The following is a 15,097-nucleotide window of genomic DNA, read 5'->3' on the forward strand; positions in this document are numbered from 1 at the left end:
AAATAATCCAGAGATGAGTTGAAGTATAGTATGTAGAATTGTGTGGTTTTAGTTCTTTTTTTGGGGGGGGGGTCTGGTCGTGGGGCCTGAACTCTGGGCCTGGGCGCTGTCCCTCAGCTCTTCAGCTCAAGGCTAGCGCTTTACCACTTGAGCCACAGCGCCACTTCCGGCTTCTTTTTCTTTTTGCTTATGTGGTGCTGAGGAATCGAAGCCAGGGCCTCTCAGGCATGCAAGGCCAAGCGCTCTACCACTGAGCCACCTTCCCAGCCCGAATTGTGTAGTTTATATGTAAATATTGTACCATTTTATATAGGGGGTTTGATTATATACAGGTTTTGCATCTTGGAAATTCAAGATTCAGCCCTCCAAGGGTAATGAAGGATGACTGATTAGAGGTTATTGGTTTAATCTTTTCATTATATAGATTAAATATCTCAGGTTGACAGGATATAGTTTGCTTTAAGATTATAGTGGCCACTGGATGCCAGTGGCTCATGCTACTTAGGAGACTGACATCTGAGGGTAGAAGTTCAAAGCCAGTCCATGAGGCTCTTATCTCCGATAAACTACCTAAAAAAAGTGAAAGTAGAGCCATGGCTCAAGTGATAGAGCACTAACTAGGCTTGAGCAAAAGAAGCTTAAGGACAGAGCCCAGTCCCAGAGTCCCATCACACACACACACAAACACACACACACACAAAACCAACAAAGGATTAAAAGGTGACAAAAACTTGTTATTAATAACTGAAATCACTTAACCTAGAACTTTCCTGTTTGATATATTTACAGTAATTGCATTAAATATACCTTACATAAGTGTATATTTAATAATAGATATAATAGTCTTTTGAACAAGCCAGAAGAACGTACCTGAATAACTTGAAACACTGATTTTCTAGTGGATTGTTTCTTTGAAACTTTGTTTTATTACAGCAAATCATGGATGACATCTCGTGCTCCGCCTTGGAGATATTACTGTTATAAGAGGGTGTCATCATCACTATGTGTGGAAATTCTTAAAAAACTATTACATTGTTCAGCTGAGGAACAAACAAGTTGACTTTTTAAAATACCTTAATGAGATAAAATTTCATAACTTAAAAAATGTTTTAATGGAACCTCTACATAGAATTTGGAACATCTCCATTAAATTTTATTTACCATATTTAAGTTGTGTCCAGAAATATTTTATGTACATTGCAAGTTAACAGCCAAATGTGATACGCTATAAATTTTTCAGTAGGCTCTTGAAAAGACAAACATTCATATTTTGACAATTTTTTTCTGATTCCCCCCCCCCCCCTTGGTGATCTCACTTAAATTCATAGTAAGTTCTTTGGTGGGAGAAACTAATTTGAGACTTGCAGGAACCTAGTTGTGCTTGAAGATATGTGAAAAGAAATTCATTCTAGTTCTTCAACTTTATTTAGCTGTAGCAGCTCTCCAAAAGCTACCTTCAAATAATTCAACACTTTACTAAATTTTTTAGAAAATACAGACTTTTAAACATAACTAGTATTACCATCTTCATTGCTGTGATTCAGTGCCATGGGTTAGCGAACGATTCTATATAAAAATCTAAGATTCAGTCCTCTTAGTTATTGTATTAAATATCTGATTACTTTTTCCTTTTTTTGTTATTCAGGGAAGTTTTGCAGAAAATCTTTCATTTCTTCTAGATGCTTTAAGAAAAGGTAGGTATTTTAAATATAAAAATTTGACAGTAGTAGTAACATAATTTTTTAAATTAAGGTTTCTTATAGCACTTACTAGTTGTGCAGGCGGAGTACTATGGTGACTTTTTTTTTTTTTGTCGGTCATGGGGCTTCAACTCTGGGCCTGGGCACTGTCCCTGTGCTCTACTGCTTGAGCCACAGCGCCACTTCTGGTTTTCTAGTGGTTTATTGGAGATAGGAGACTCAGGGAGTTTCCTGCCAGGGCTGGCTTTGAACCACGATCCTCAGATCTCAGCCTCCTGAGTAGCTAGGATTACAGGCGTGAGCCACCAATGCCTGGCCCTATGTGACATTTCTATACATGTATACAACGTATCTCAATCCAACAGACCCCTTCATCACTTTACTTTATTTCTCCTCTCCCTTAAACTAATTTCAATAAGATTTATTGTTATTTTCATTTTTTTTATCAGCGTAATTGTTTTTATGGGATGGGAAAGAGAGTCTCATTGATCAGTCTCACTCCCTTTTACTCTCCCATTATGCTTATTTTTAACTTTAGTCTCTGCTATGAAGATAGTACATGTTTTTATAAACAGAGACTTATGAAGATAGTACATGTTTTTATATACAGAGACTAATGGTCATTACTCACTCTACTTAATAGTGATTATTGCAGTTAACTTTGATTTCTTGTGTTTATTCACCTGTTACTTATCATTCATAGGTAAGTAGATTAAACTTTGATTTCTTGTGTTATTCACCTGTTACTTATCATTCATAGGTAGGTAGATTAAATAGATACACATACATACATACATACATACATACATACATACATACATACATACATACATACATACATACATACATGCATGCATAAATAAAAATTTACTAGGATAAAATCAAACCTAGGCATGGTGGCATAGTCCAATATACCCCAGCACTGGGGAGCGAAAACGAAGTTTAAATCTAATCTGGGCTACATAGCAAGATCATTTCAAAAAGCAAAAAGAAAAAAATAATTTGTGTTCTGTATTCAGTAATTTTTTTAATTATTTTTAAGTAGTTGTACAAAGAAGTTCCCATTCTACAAAACAGTATATGAGTACAAAGTGTCTGACAACATTGTCACCCATCTCTCTTAACCCATCCCTTCTCTCACTTTAAATATTTAGTAATTTTTTAATCCACATCTTTTTTATGACTCATTTATATGCTGTTTTATAAAGACACTCTAATTTTTAATTTCCAGTTAAAGGCTTTTGTTTAATTTTTTTATAATAAGAAAATTTAAAGGATTATCCATGTATTTCTTGGGATGAGTTGTCATGGATAAAATTCTAGTTAAAAAGCATCATATTGAGAAGAGTTAAGATTAAGAAACTTTTATAAACATATTTGAGAATGCTATTTTTGAGACTTTAAAAACATTTTCATGTTTGGCTATTTAAAAGGAAAATATTCTCAGTTTAATTTTTATAGTTCTATTAGTGGTGCTTATCATTTCATATTTTTGTGGAACAATTATTTTATTTATTTATTTTTTTTGGTTGGCTGTGGGGCTTGAACTCTGGGCCTGGGCGCTGTCCCTCAGCTCTTCAGCTCAAGGCGAGCGCTCTACCACTTGAGCTACAGCACCACTTCCAACATTTATATTTTATGTCTTATGTAGTTCCTATTGTTGAAGACCTTATCTCATTTGATTATGGAAATTGTTTTAATTTCCTTTGGACATTTGGTAAATAGAAGTTTAAAATATTTTACATAGTTTAAATTTATCTAGAATTTTTTTCTCATCCAGATAATGAAAACCTTCACTACTGTTTCTATTTCATACAGACATTTTTAATTTGGTGATAATTAATTTGAGTTTGGTTGGAATTTATTTTGGTATGTTTTAAAGTCAAGCTCTAACATCAGAGCTAACCTTACAAAGGCTCTGTACCTAACTTTCTCTATTATTACATAGGCCTGTTTGTAGACATTTGAGTACTCTGGTTCAGCATCTATATTTGTTTACTGATGGAGTAACTGGTTTCTTACCAGATTTTTCTATTTATTTATTTAAGATTTGATTTAGGTAATTAAATATAAAATAAGTATATATATATTATTTGTGGGGTGGTTGGAGAAATTAAGACCCTCTAGGCTTCTTTTTCTTTTTTCTACAATAGGGTTGTTTTCTATTATAGGTTAACTTGACAGCTTTTAGAAATGTAAAGATACCCTTAGTGAATGAATGTATATGAAGCATCCTTAGTGAATGAATGTATATGAAGCATCATTCACTATTTTTCTTTTCCCAAGTGCTTGAACTTCCATTAATGTATTGAGAAAAATGTATCCAAAATCATACTGAGCTTTCCCTTATTGGTAATATATTACAAGTTCTAGTTAAAAGAAATTGAAGTGATTTTAGTCGAACTTCCTTAACGTTGATTGAAATTATTTGACTAGCAAGATACACTCTAGATTTCTACGCAGTGTGTTTTGAAGCAATACTTTTGTTCAGATACTTCATTTATCTTTCAATCCAAGAATAGGTTTAAATAGATAGTGAAGGTCTGATAGTTTCATAATTACTAAAGAATTAAATTTAGGTAATTATAAACACAGTCTATAGTCATTTAAATGATTTTTTTTAATATCAACAAACTGTTATAGTCAAGTGACTGACTCTAAAATACTTGAGGGAATAGGGTCTGTCTCTGAACTGTAAGTAATTTTTCCTATTGGATCATCAGTAAGTGTCCTACCCAAAATAAGTTATCAATATATATTTGTTTAATTGAGTTTTAAAATTTGAATTTCATAGTTTGAAAATTTAGGAGAAAATATGATTACCTATTAATGTAAAGCTCTCAATTTATCATAGGTGACCGGATTAGCAGTTGTCCAGTAATCTTCGTATTAGATGAATTTGATCTTTTTGTTCATCATAAAAACCAAACTCTCCTCTATAATCTTTTTGACATTTCTCAGTCAGCACAAACTCCAGTTGCAGTTATTGGTCTTACATGTAGATTGGTAAGTTTTGCTTATAAAAATGAATTCATTGTTTAGAAAATTTAAACTTGATTGCTCACATTGTCTTTTTTACTTAAGCATTTAAACATTTTGAAAATTTTGTTTTACCAATGCTGTATTAGTCTTATTTTTCATAAATTATAAACAAGAAAAGTCTTTCCAATGGAATTACAGAAGAAAAAAGAGAAATGCAAATATGTATGAGTTCTACATTAGCAGGTAAAAGCAGCCAAATAATCTCAATATTACTTTATAAATATTGATAATAGTTGCTACTTTTACTGTTTAAGATTCTTCTCATATTTTGAAAATTCTTGAAATCAGCCCAAACTTACTAAGTACACATCTTCAGAAATAGGTGAGATTGTGTCAAGCAGCAACAACACTATGGCTTGATTTTTCCTTGGGGGATTTTAGAATGATTTCATCAATGTTCTCAGCCTCATCTTTACATCACTTTCCAAAGGCTTTGTACCTATTGAACCTATGCTTTACCAGACTTTGTATTTATATTCTTACACTTTTAAAGTGTGAACTTCCTTGGTGAATCACAAAAAACTGATGTTTAATTGTGACCTAGATTCTCATACTCAAGCTGTCCTGCCTTTGCAGCTTTCTTCTGTCTTTCCTTCTATTGGTAGTTGGCTTATGTTAGACTTGTTTACTATTTTTCTTTTCCTCTAGTTCTTTCTTTTTAGTATAATGAAAATTTTTACTAAGTCTCAACACTCTAGTATAGTTTTTCTATAAAGTGGCTATCTCTGTACCTCCTTTCTTTCTACTTACGTACTTTGAATGTGTTTCAAGTTAGCCTAATTCATAGACCATCTGGACAATACACCTTTTTTATTCCCCATTGCCAAAAGTAATAGGCTAACACAAGGCTAAATTAGGAGGCTTTTTGCATAAATAACCAAACAGAAAACAACAAAATCTTCCTTTGAGTAGAAATGTTAGTGGCAAACTTACTGATTCAGTATAGAGGCTTTTTTATTCAGTCTATCTGATTTTCCAATCCTGTAGTTATTTCAAATATAATTTGACCTATGTGTCTATTTGTAGGGCATGAATAAAAGGAAGGAAGTAGTTACTTTGTCGGCAAGAAACCATTTCCCTTTGGAAATATTTTTTTTCCTCTTCCCTGTATTCCTGCATTGCCAACTTCTGTCATTAATGTTTACTACTAGAATTTTTACTGTTTACTACTAGAATTTTTTTTTTAATGGTGCTGGGATTTGATTTCATGTGCTTGCTTGGCATAGCTCATCTGATAACCCATGCTCTCAGCCCCTTTAGAGAGTATTACTTTAACTGTTTTGCCACCAACTACTTTTATGAGTGATCTAGAACTCCTTAAATAGGAAATGCACATCTGTCTCTGAACATAACCACCTACTCTTAATTCTTATGGTAGCCCTATACTTTTAATTATTGGATATATTCTGTTTTTCTCACTCCCTCAGTCTTCCTATCCCAAGCTATTAATCTTTTCTATCTACCTCCTAAACTACCCATGTTCCCATTTTGATTATTTAAATTCTTGTCTTAAGGCCAGGCATGATAGTTGACAAATATAATCCCAGCTATGGTAAAGTCAGGGCAAAAAGTTAGGAAACTTCCCCTGTAAGTCAATAAGCTGTGTTTGGTACAGCACAGCTTTGATGCCAGCTACACGGGAGGCCATAGGTAGGAGGATCATGGTCTGAAGCCCACCTTGGGAAAAACTGTAAGACCCTGATTAAAGAGTAACTAAGCAAAAGGGCAAGAAATATGATTCAAGTGGTAGATACTTTCCTAGCAAATAGAAGTCCTTCACTTCAAACTTCAGTACCACCTAAAGAAAAACAGAAAATTTCTTGCTTTTATATCATGGCTTCTTAACTTCACATCTTTAAACTGCAGTACCATCTTAAGAAAAATAATTTTACTTCTGTATCATAGTTTCTTCATTTGAGTATATTTGAGTTTGTATGTTTTCAGATTTCAGTACATCCTTTCTAAAAAAAGTATTATGGAAAATCATAATTTATTTAGAACTGAATCTCCTTTTGCATATACTATCTAATTTATACAGTTATTACAAACTAGTTTCCTTGACCTTTTTGCATCTCCTCTTTCCATCTCCTCTGTCACTATTACTTTGAGACAAAAGTCAGATACTATTTTAAGTTTTTCAGAGTATATTTTTCTACTATAGTTATTATAGCTTCAAATGTGCAGTAATTTTTTAAAAAATCAAATATCAATGTTTACATTTGGTGTAAGCTTTTAACAGTGTTACTAAGCTGTAAGTATACCATATTTACTTATTTAAACTACATAGTTTATGCATAATTTTTCTATGTTTGTTGTGTTCATAGTTGAACATTTATTATAATTTAAGAGCCCTATATTTTTTAGGTCTCACTCCAGATCTTATTCTTCACTAGCACTGAGAAACCATTAGCCTTCTTGTGTTTATACAACAATTTACCTATGCTTCTTTTTTTTTTTTTTTTCTTTTTTTTTTTTTTATTTAATTTTATTTTATTTGAGAACATACTGTACAGAGGGGCTACAATTACATGGGCAGGATAATGCATACATTTCTTACCAAGCATTGCAGCCTCCTCCTTTGTTTACCCTTCACCTCCCTTCCCCGCCTCCCCCCTCCCCCCACCCAATTATACCCCCCTCCCCCCCCCCACACCGACATTGTAAAGCTGGTTTTGACATGACATTTTGTACTTCTCATTGTTGCAACAGGTCCACCTGAATCCTTAAATGACTTGTTTGTCCCCATCTCCTCCACATGTTATACTGACATCAAATATAGTGAAAGCGGGGGTTACACTGTGGGGGAGGGACATACAAGGCAACAAAGAAATAATCTTATAAATGCGTTAGAAACACATGCATGAAAGAAACGAAAACATTAAAATACATATTTAAGGGTTCATTTTCCTAACATCACATTATCTGACCTTTTCCGCTTGACTCATACCTATACGATATATTGCAAATAAGGGAAATCATGGGACCTATGCTTCTTTGGGCCTGGCTTACTTCACTTAATATAATTTTTTCCAAACCTTTCCATTTCCTAACAAATGGGGAAATGTCATTCTTTCTGATGGAGGCATAGAATTCCATTGTGTATATATACCACATTTTCTTGATCCATTCATCTACTGAGGGGCATCTGGGTTGGTTCCATATCTTAGCTATGGTAAATAATGCTGCAATAAACATAGTTGTGCTGGTAGCTTTAGTGTGGTCTTGTTTGTAAACATTTGGGTAAATGCCCAAAAGTGGGATTGCTGGATCATAGGGGAGATCTATGTGAAGTCTTTTGAGGAACCTCCATACTGCTTTCCAAAGTGGTTGAACAAGTTTACATTCCCACCAACAATGAAGTAAGGTTCCTTTCTGTCCACATCCCCTCCAGCATCTGTTGTTGTTAGAGTTCTTGATTTTTGCTGTTCTAACTGGAGTGAGGTGATATCTCAATGTTGTTTTGATTTGCATTTCTTTTATGGCTAGGGATGTTGAACATTTCTTCATGTGTCTATTGGCCTACCTATGCTTCTTTTATCGTTTCTTTCATAAGAAGATTTTTAAGGTGTAGGTGCAAAGTATAACAGTTCTTACATTTTATCACTGAATAATATTACATTGTATACATATACCACAATTTGCTCATTCATCAGTTGATAAGACATTTGGATTATTTACATTTTAAAGATATTTTGAATATTGCTTGTATTTACACATTTCTGTGGATTGTTTTCATTTCTTTACATTTCTTTTAAGAATGTGTCATATTTTGCCTATATATGGGGAGTATACACTGATTAAATCCAACCACTCTTTCCCACCGACTCTCTGTACCTTTCCTAATTTTAGTCTCCAGTCATCACTGTTACACTTTTAGCCCCAGCACTTGTTTACAGTTTTTATGTATGAGATAATTGTGATACTTCATATCTATGGATATATTTTCAGAAGTAGATACCAGGTCACATGGTAGCTATAAACTTAATTTTTTGAGGAAGACCTATATTGTTCTTCAGTCATTTCCTTGGTTCTATAGGAATAGAATTATTGAGTGATTTCCTGTAACATTTGCTGCAATAGCTGAAATTGAATATTAAAAAGAGATAGGCTCCAGTAGCTTACAGCTGTAATCCTAGCTACTCAGCAGGCTAAAGATCATAGTCAAAGCCATCCCAAACCAAAATTAAAAAAAAAAAAGAATCCGTGATTCTCTTATCTCCAGTTAACCCCCACACACACACACTAAAAAAAATCTTCAGTTGTGGAGCTATGACTTAAGTGTAAGAGTACCAGCCTTGTGCTAAAAAGCTGAAGGACAACACCCAGCCCCTGAGTTCAAGCCCAGAACTGAAACAAAAAAAAGAGAGTCAGCGTTGACAATTTCTATATGACTGAAGAAGACAACTTACTGTGCTTCTAATGTACAGCTTGAACACATACCAGTTTTAGGGAAGTTGTTTCCTTCACCTAAGAAAACTTTTTCTTTATATCCTTACAAGTAGTACATATTAATTACTCTTTAGTTTCTAGTGTTTTGTGATAGTAAATTGATTTTTAATTTCTTCATAAGGAAAAATAGCATTATTATATCTAGTTTCTAAAAGTATCACTGTAAAAAAGCAAAAGGTAAGTGTCTTACTGTATTCCTATCCATTTTCTCCATAATTAATTCTTTTAATCCATCATAGCAACTTAATTAGGTAGCATAGCAAACAAAACCTTCCTCTTTACATATCCTTTATATATCTTTCTTACATGGAAGATGGCTTAATTTTCGTGAAAGGTAATAAATCTCATTGTGTTTTGTAATCTTAATTTTCTCTGTCCTTACCAGGGTTTCAACTAGGGCTAGAGCTTGCTTGCTTGCTCTGCTGATGCTCTTGCCTATGAACCACACCTCCAGTCATCTTTTTGCTAGTTATGTTGGAGATGCAGTTTTGTGGAATTTTCTGCTCAGGCTGGCTTCAAATCTATTTCCTCTTGATCTCAGCCAGTTGAGTAGCTAGGATTACAAGTGTGAGTCACCAGCATTCAGCTTATCTCAGTTTTTAATCTGGGTTTTTTTTAATAGCGTGCACACTTTTCTATGTTAAAATGTATAAAATAACTCTAACACATAGCTATTTTTAGTAAGAGTCACAGTTTTTTGCCATCGTTGTAGTCTTAAAATGTTATTCATTAACTCTGGATAACGCAGTAAGAAAAAGGCCTGGCATCACCAAGCTTGCAGGATTTCTAGAAAGGGATTATATGGTTTGCATGACTTTCTTAAATGTTTATTTTTGTTGTTGTTATGTTTGTGTGTGTGCATGTGTGCAGGTCTGGGGATTTAACTCTGGGCCTACGTGTCATCCTTAACTTTTTTTGGGGGGGGGTCCGGTCGTGGGGCCTGAACTCTGGGCCTGGGCGCTGTCCCTTAGCTCTTCAGCTCAAGGCTAGCGCTCTACCACTTGAGCCACAGCACCACTTCCGGGTTTTTTCTTTTTGCTTATGTGGTGCTGAGGAATCGAACCCAGGGCCTCAAGCATGCAAGTCAAGCGCTCTACCACTGAGCCATCTTCCCAGCCCCATCCTTAACTTTTTTACCCAAGGCTGGTGTTCTACTTCTTGAGCCACAGCTCCTCTTCAGCTTTGTAATGGCTAATTGGAGATAAGAGTCTAACAGACTTTTTTGCCTAGGCTGACTTCAAACCATGGTCTTCAGGTTCAGCCTCCTGAGTAGCTAGGATTACAGCTGTGAACCACTGGCGTCTGACTAAATGTTTTACTTTCATACAGTATTATAAACATTTATGATAATAAATAATAGTTTACTTACATTTCTAACATTGCCATAATATTTTGTAAACATGTCTTACAGATATTTTGATTTGTTTTTAAGGATATTCTAGAGCTCTTAGAAAAAAGAGTGAAGTCACGATTTTCTCATCGGCAGATACACTTAATGAATTCATTTGGTTTTCCACAATACATTAAAATATTTAAAGAACAGTTATCTCTACCTGCAGAATTCCCAGATAAGCTTTTTGCAGAGAAGTGGAATGAGAATGTTCAGGTAAGTCGAAGTCAACAATGTTACTTTATGTGTATAGTTGTATGACTTAAAGTAATTGATATAAGGTTTCTAATGTTGCTTTGGCAACTATAGAAATGTAAATCATATACCTGTTTTCTTGTTTAAAAGTAACTAAAATAGCCAGATGCCAGTGGCTCAAGCCTGCAATCCTAGGTACTCAGAAGGCTGAGATCTGAGAATCGCTGTTTGAAGCCAGCCCATGCAAGAAATCCTTGAGTCTTACAAATATCCATGTTCTTTAGATTTAGTGAATCTCAAAGACTTACACTGACCAATGTTAGATTATCTCAGTATTAGCATCAGTTTAATTGTTGACAAGTATTGACAAGTTTCATTGTGCATGGAGAAGGGAAGGAGTGTGTTATTTTTGTGTTTGATACATAGAAGAGAAACTTCCTTTTATTGGGGGGGGGAGGTGCTGGCAGTGGAGCTTAGGGCCTGGGTGCTGTCCCTGAGCTTGTTTTACTCAAGGCTAGAGCTCTATCACTTGAGGCACAGCTCCACTTCTAGATTTTTTTGAGTAATTTATTGGAGTTAAATCTCTCAAGTTCTTTCCTGACTGGGATGGCTTCAAACCATGATCCTGAAATCTCAGCATCCTTAGTAGCTAAGTTTATAGGTGTAAGTCACTGGCACCCGGCAGGAGAAACATTTTCCATTCCTATAAATAGTATTTCAAATGTTCAGAAAACTTAAATGTTTGGATTCCTCCCCTAAGGGTATCCTCCTTTAGTCTATTTGTGAATGCCTAGAGTCCATTATATAGGTGATTATTCCAGTTATATTTTAGATTTAGCTTCAACATATGAGAGAAGACACATACTATTTGTCTCTGAGCTTGGTTTACCTCACATAGCATTCTTTGTTCTTGGTCTATCCTTCTAATGGATAGTCTATTCCTTCTAATGGATGAGTAAAATTCCAGAGTGGTTGTATTAGTTTACATTCACACCAACATTGAATAAGGCTTCTTTTCCTCACACCCTCACCAACATTTGTTGTTTCAATTCTTGATGTTGGCCAATCTAAGTGGAGTGAGATGGAATCTCAAAGTAGTTTTAATTTGTTCAACAGGGATATTGAGCATTTCCTCATGTCTATTTGCCTTTTTTTATTTATTTATTTATTTATTTTTGCCAGTCTTTGGGCTTGAACTTGGGGCCTGGACACTGTCCCTGAGCTTAGTTTGCTCAAGGCTAGCACTCTACCACTTGGGCCACAGTGCCACTTCCAGCTTTTTCTGTCTGCAGTACTGAGAAATCGAGCCCAGGGCTTCATGCATGCTAGACAGTCACTCTGTTACTAAGCCATATTCCCAGCCTGTATTTGCCTTTTTTTCTTCTTCTTCTGAGAAGTCTCTCAAATTCCTTTGCCCATTATTTATGGCATTCTGAGGGGGGTTAATTTTTTGAACTCCTTGTATATTTTGGATATTAGGCTTTTGTTTAATGTATTGCTAGTGAAGATTTTCTCCTAATCTGTAGGCTGTCCTTCTAGTTTAGTTACTTTGATGTTAGTTATGTTGACCTTTGCTGTACAGGAACTTTTTGTTTTGATATAATCCCATTTGTCAGGTCTCTTTCCTATTTGCTGTGCCCTCAGACTCTTTAAAAAAAGTTTCTACTCCACCTGTGCCTATAAGGTTGAATGAGGAGAAACAAATTTTTTAATGTGTAATCTTTTAAGAAATATGTATCCCAATGGAAAGGAAAATATTGTAGTGCTCGGTTCTGAAGGAATTGAAGATATCTGATGTACAATATTAGATTAAATTTAAGCATGTAATGATTCATTTTCTGAATAGAATTACATTCTTTATAGGCTCTAAAATTGATTATATCAATAATGATAGATTGTTTCTACCATTAAATCTTAAATACTAATATTAAATTCAAAGTGATAATTATGCATTTATTTACTCAAAATTATTCTTGTTTGGGTTATATAGTCTCATATTTAAAAACTTTAAATTAAACTTTGTTAAAAACTAATCTATGCAAAATATTTAATATCAAAAATGAAAATTTTGTTTGTATCCATTTTCATTCTTTTTTTATTGTTTTTTTTTGGGGGGGAGAGGGTCCGGTCATGGGACCTGAACTCTGGGCCTGGGCACTGTCCTTCAGCTCAAGGCTGGCGCTCTACCACTTGAGCCACAGCGCCACTTCCGGCTTTTTTTTTCTTTTTGCTTATGTGGTGCTGAGGAATCGAACCCACGGCCTCATGCCTGCAAGGCAAGAGCTCTACCACTGAGCCACCTTCCCAGCCTGTTCATTCTTTTTTATTTTGCTGGCTAATGCATGTCTGTGTGTGTATCTTGTTTCTTTTGCCCCGCAGTGCTGAGTATCAAATTTAGGGCCTTCTGTGTGCTAGGTATCCCCTATATCACTTAGCTTCATCCCTCCTCCTCCTCCTCACTTGGTCTCTAACATTACAAATTGTCTGCATGCTTGAAACTGCTTAATAGTCTTCATTTAACCTTTTCCATATTGTTCTCATTCATAATTCTTCACTGTTTCATCTAATATAAATTTTAAGTCTTTGTTCTTAAAATCAGATATTGTGCCTTTATATGACTTTATATGCTCCATTCCACCCCAAATTAATCTTCCCTAGGATTGAATCTTTCAGTTAAGTCAGGCAGATTTTGTCATTGCATCTAATTGTTGAATTTTATTCTTTATAATTAGTGCTTCCATTTTGTCCCTCTTTTACCTTTTTCCTCTAATCAAGCCTCTATTCCTGGCCTCTCGATTGACTTTTCAGTGTGTCACACACTTTTACCTTCTGCAATTCCTGAGTTGAATTTTACTCTAAGACTTTTTTTCCTAAGAGATTGAAAGGCAGACTGGTATTTAAATTTTGTTCTCTCCTAGAGTTTGATTATTACCGTCCCTGTTTTCTTTGTCTTCCTAAGTTACTATATACTGCATTATTGTCCATTTCCTAATAAACAGGGCTGGGAATCTGGCTTAGTGGTAGACTGCTTGTTTAGCATGCATGAAGCCCTGGGATAGATTTCTCAGTACCACATAGACAGAAAAGGCCAGAAATGGTACTGTGGCTTGAGTGGTAGTGTGCTAGCCGTGAGCCAAAAGAAGTTCAGGGACAGTGCCCAGGTCCTGAGTCCAAGCTCCAGGACTAGCCACAAAAAAAAAAAAAATATTCTAAACAACCAGTTTAATATTTTTTTTTTGAAAATACCATACAGAGGGGTTACAGTTACATGGGCAAGGTAATGAGTACATTTCTTATCAAGCATTGTTGCCTCCTTTGTTTCCCCTTTAATACATTTTATATTAACTAATAAGAGTATAAGAAATTTAGAGATGACTTATGCAAGTTTATATAAGGGGTTTGAGCGAATTCAATTTGATGGCCTGTGGAGTTTTCTTCAGCTGAAAAAACTATTTAATACAGGAGTGCTTAAAGCTATAATCCTAATGACTTGGGAGGCTGATATCAGAAGGTTCATGATTATAAGCCATCCTTAGCAAACAGTTCATGAGATTCCCCACTTCAACCAATTAAAAGCTGGGAATGGTGGTGTACTACTATCATCCCAACTGCACAGCAAACTGGACCAAGCCATCTTAGATACAAGTGAGACCCTATTCAAAATATAATGAAAGCATAAGGGGCTGTGGTTATAGTCTTTAAATGATAGAATGACTGCCTAAGAAATATAAGGCTCTGAGTTCAAATTCTAGTACTGTGAAAAAATTAAAATTAATAAAAATCAAATGGGAATTAGTGATGAATTATACCTCTGGATAACTTAGAAAATAGTTTCCTTATGGTGATGTCCAGCTTTTAGTACAGACCTACTATCTGCCAAACTTAGAGGTAGGTACATGGTAAATACAAATATTTTTGACATTCATTTTTTTTTTTTTTGGTCCAGTCATGGGGCCTGAATTCCTCAGCTCTTCAGCTCAAGGCAGGCACTCTACCACTTGAGCCACAGCACCACTTCCGGCTTTTTTCTTTTTGCATATGTGGTGCTGAAGAATCGAACCCAGGGCCTCATGCATGCAAGGCAAGCGCTCTACCACTAAGCCACCTTCCCTGTTTTGACATTCTTGAAGTTAAATTTTCATGAACAAAGCTAGCACCACTAGGATCTGTCTTTTAATTCTTTAAATTTTTTATATACCAATCATCTTGTGCCACTTCCCTTTTGTATGCTGTTTCTCTTTAAAACAAAAAATCTGTCAGCACCATGGACAGAACTCCTGTCCCATTAGGATAGGCAAAATGGTGAATGCTATCTAAAATC

The 15,097-nt window shown here is 35.0% G+C and overlaps 1 protein-coding gene across 7 annotated transcripts in view; it reads left to right on the forward strand.

Annotated features, from left to right (window-relative positions):
- Positions 1–15,097, forward strand: part of Orc4 (origin recognition complex subunit 4) — a 52,442-nt gene that overhangs the window by 27,153 nt on the left and 10,192 nt on the right. For all 7 annotated transcript variants that reach the window (XM_070023564.1, XM_070023559.1, XM_070023573.1 and 4 more), the window contains 3 exons: positions 1,646–1,694; positions 4,555–4,706; positions 10,624–10,797. In XM_070023564.1, the coding sequence (XP_069879665.1) occupies positions 1,646–1,694; positions 4,555–4,706; positions 10,624–10,797 (375 nt within the window). The remainder of the gene's footprint in view (positions 1–1,645; positions 1,695–4,554; positions 4,707–10,623; positions 10,798–15,097) is intronic.

The sequence above is a fragment of the Dipodomys merriami genome, unplaced genomic scaffold, assembly GCF_024711535.1.
Source record: "Dipodomys merriami isolate MVZ:Mamm:240054 unplaced genomic scaffold, mDipMer1.0.p SCAF_1, whole genome shotgun sequence".
NCBI lineage: Eukaryota > Metazoa > Chordata > Mammalia > Rodentia > Heteromyidae > Dipodomys > Dipodomys merriami.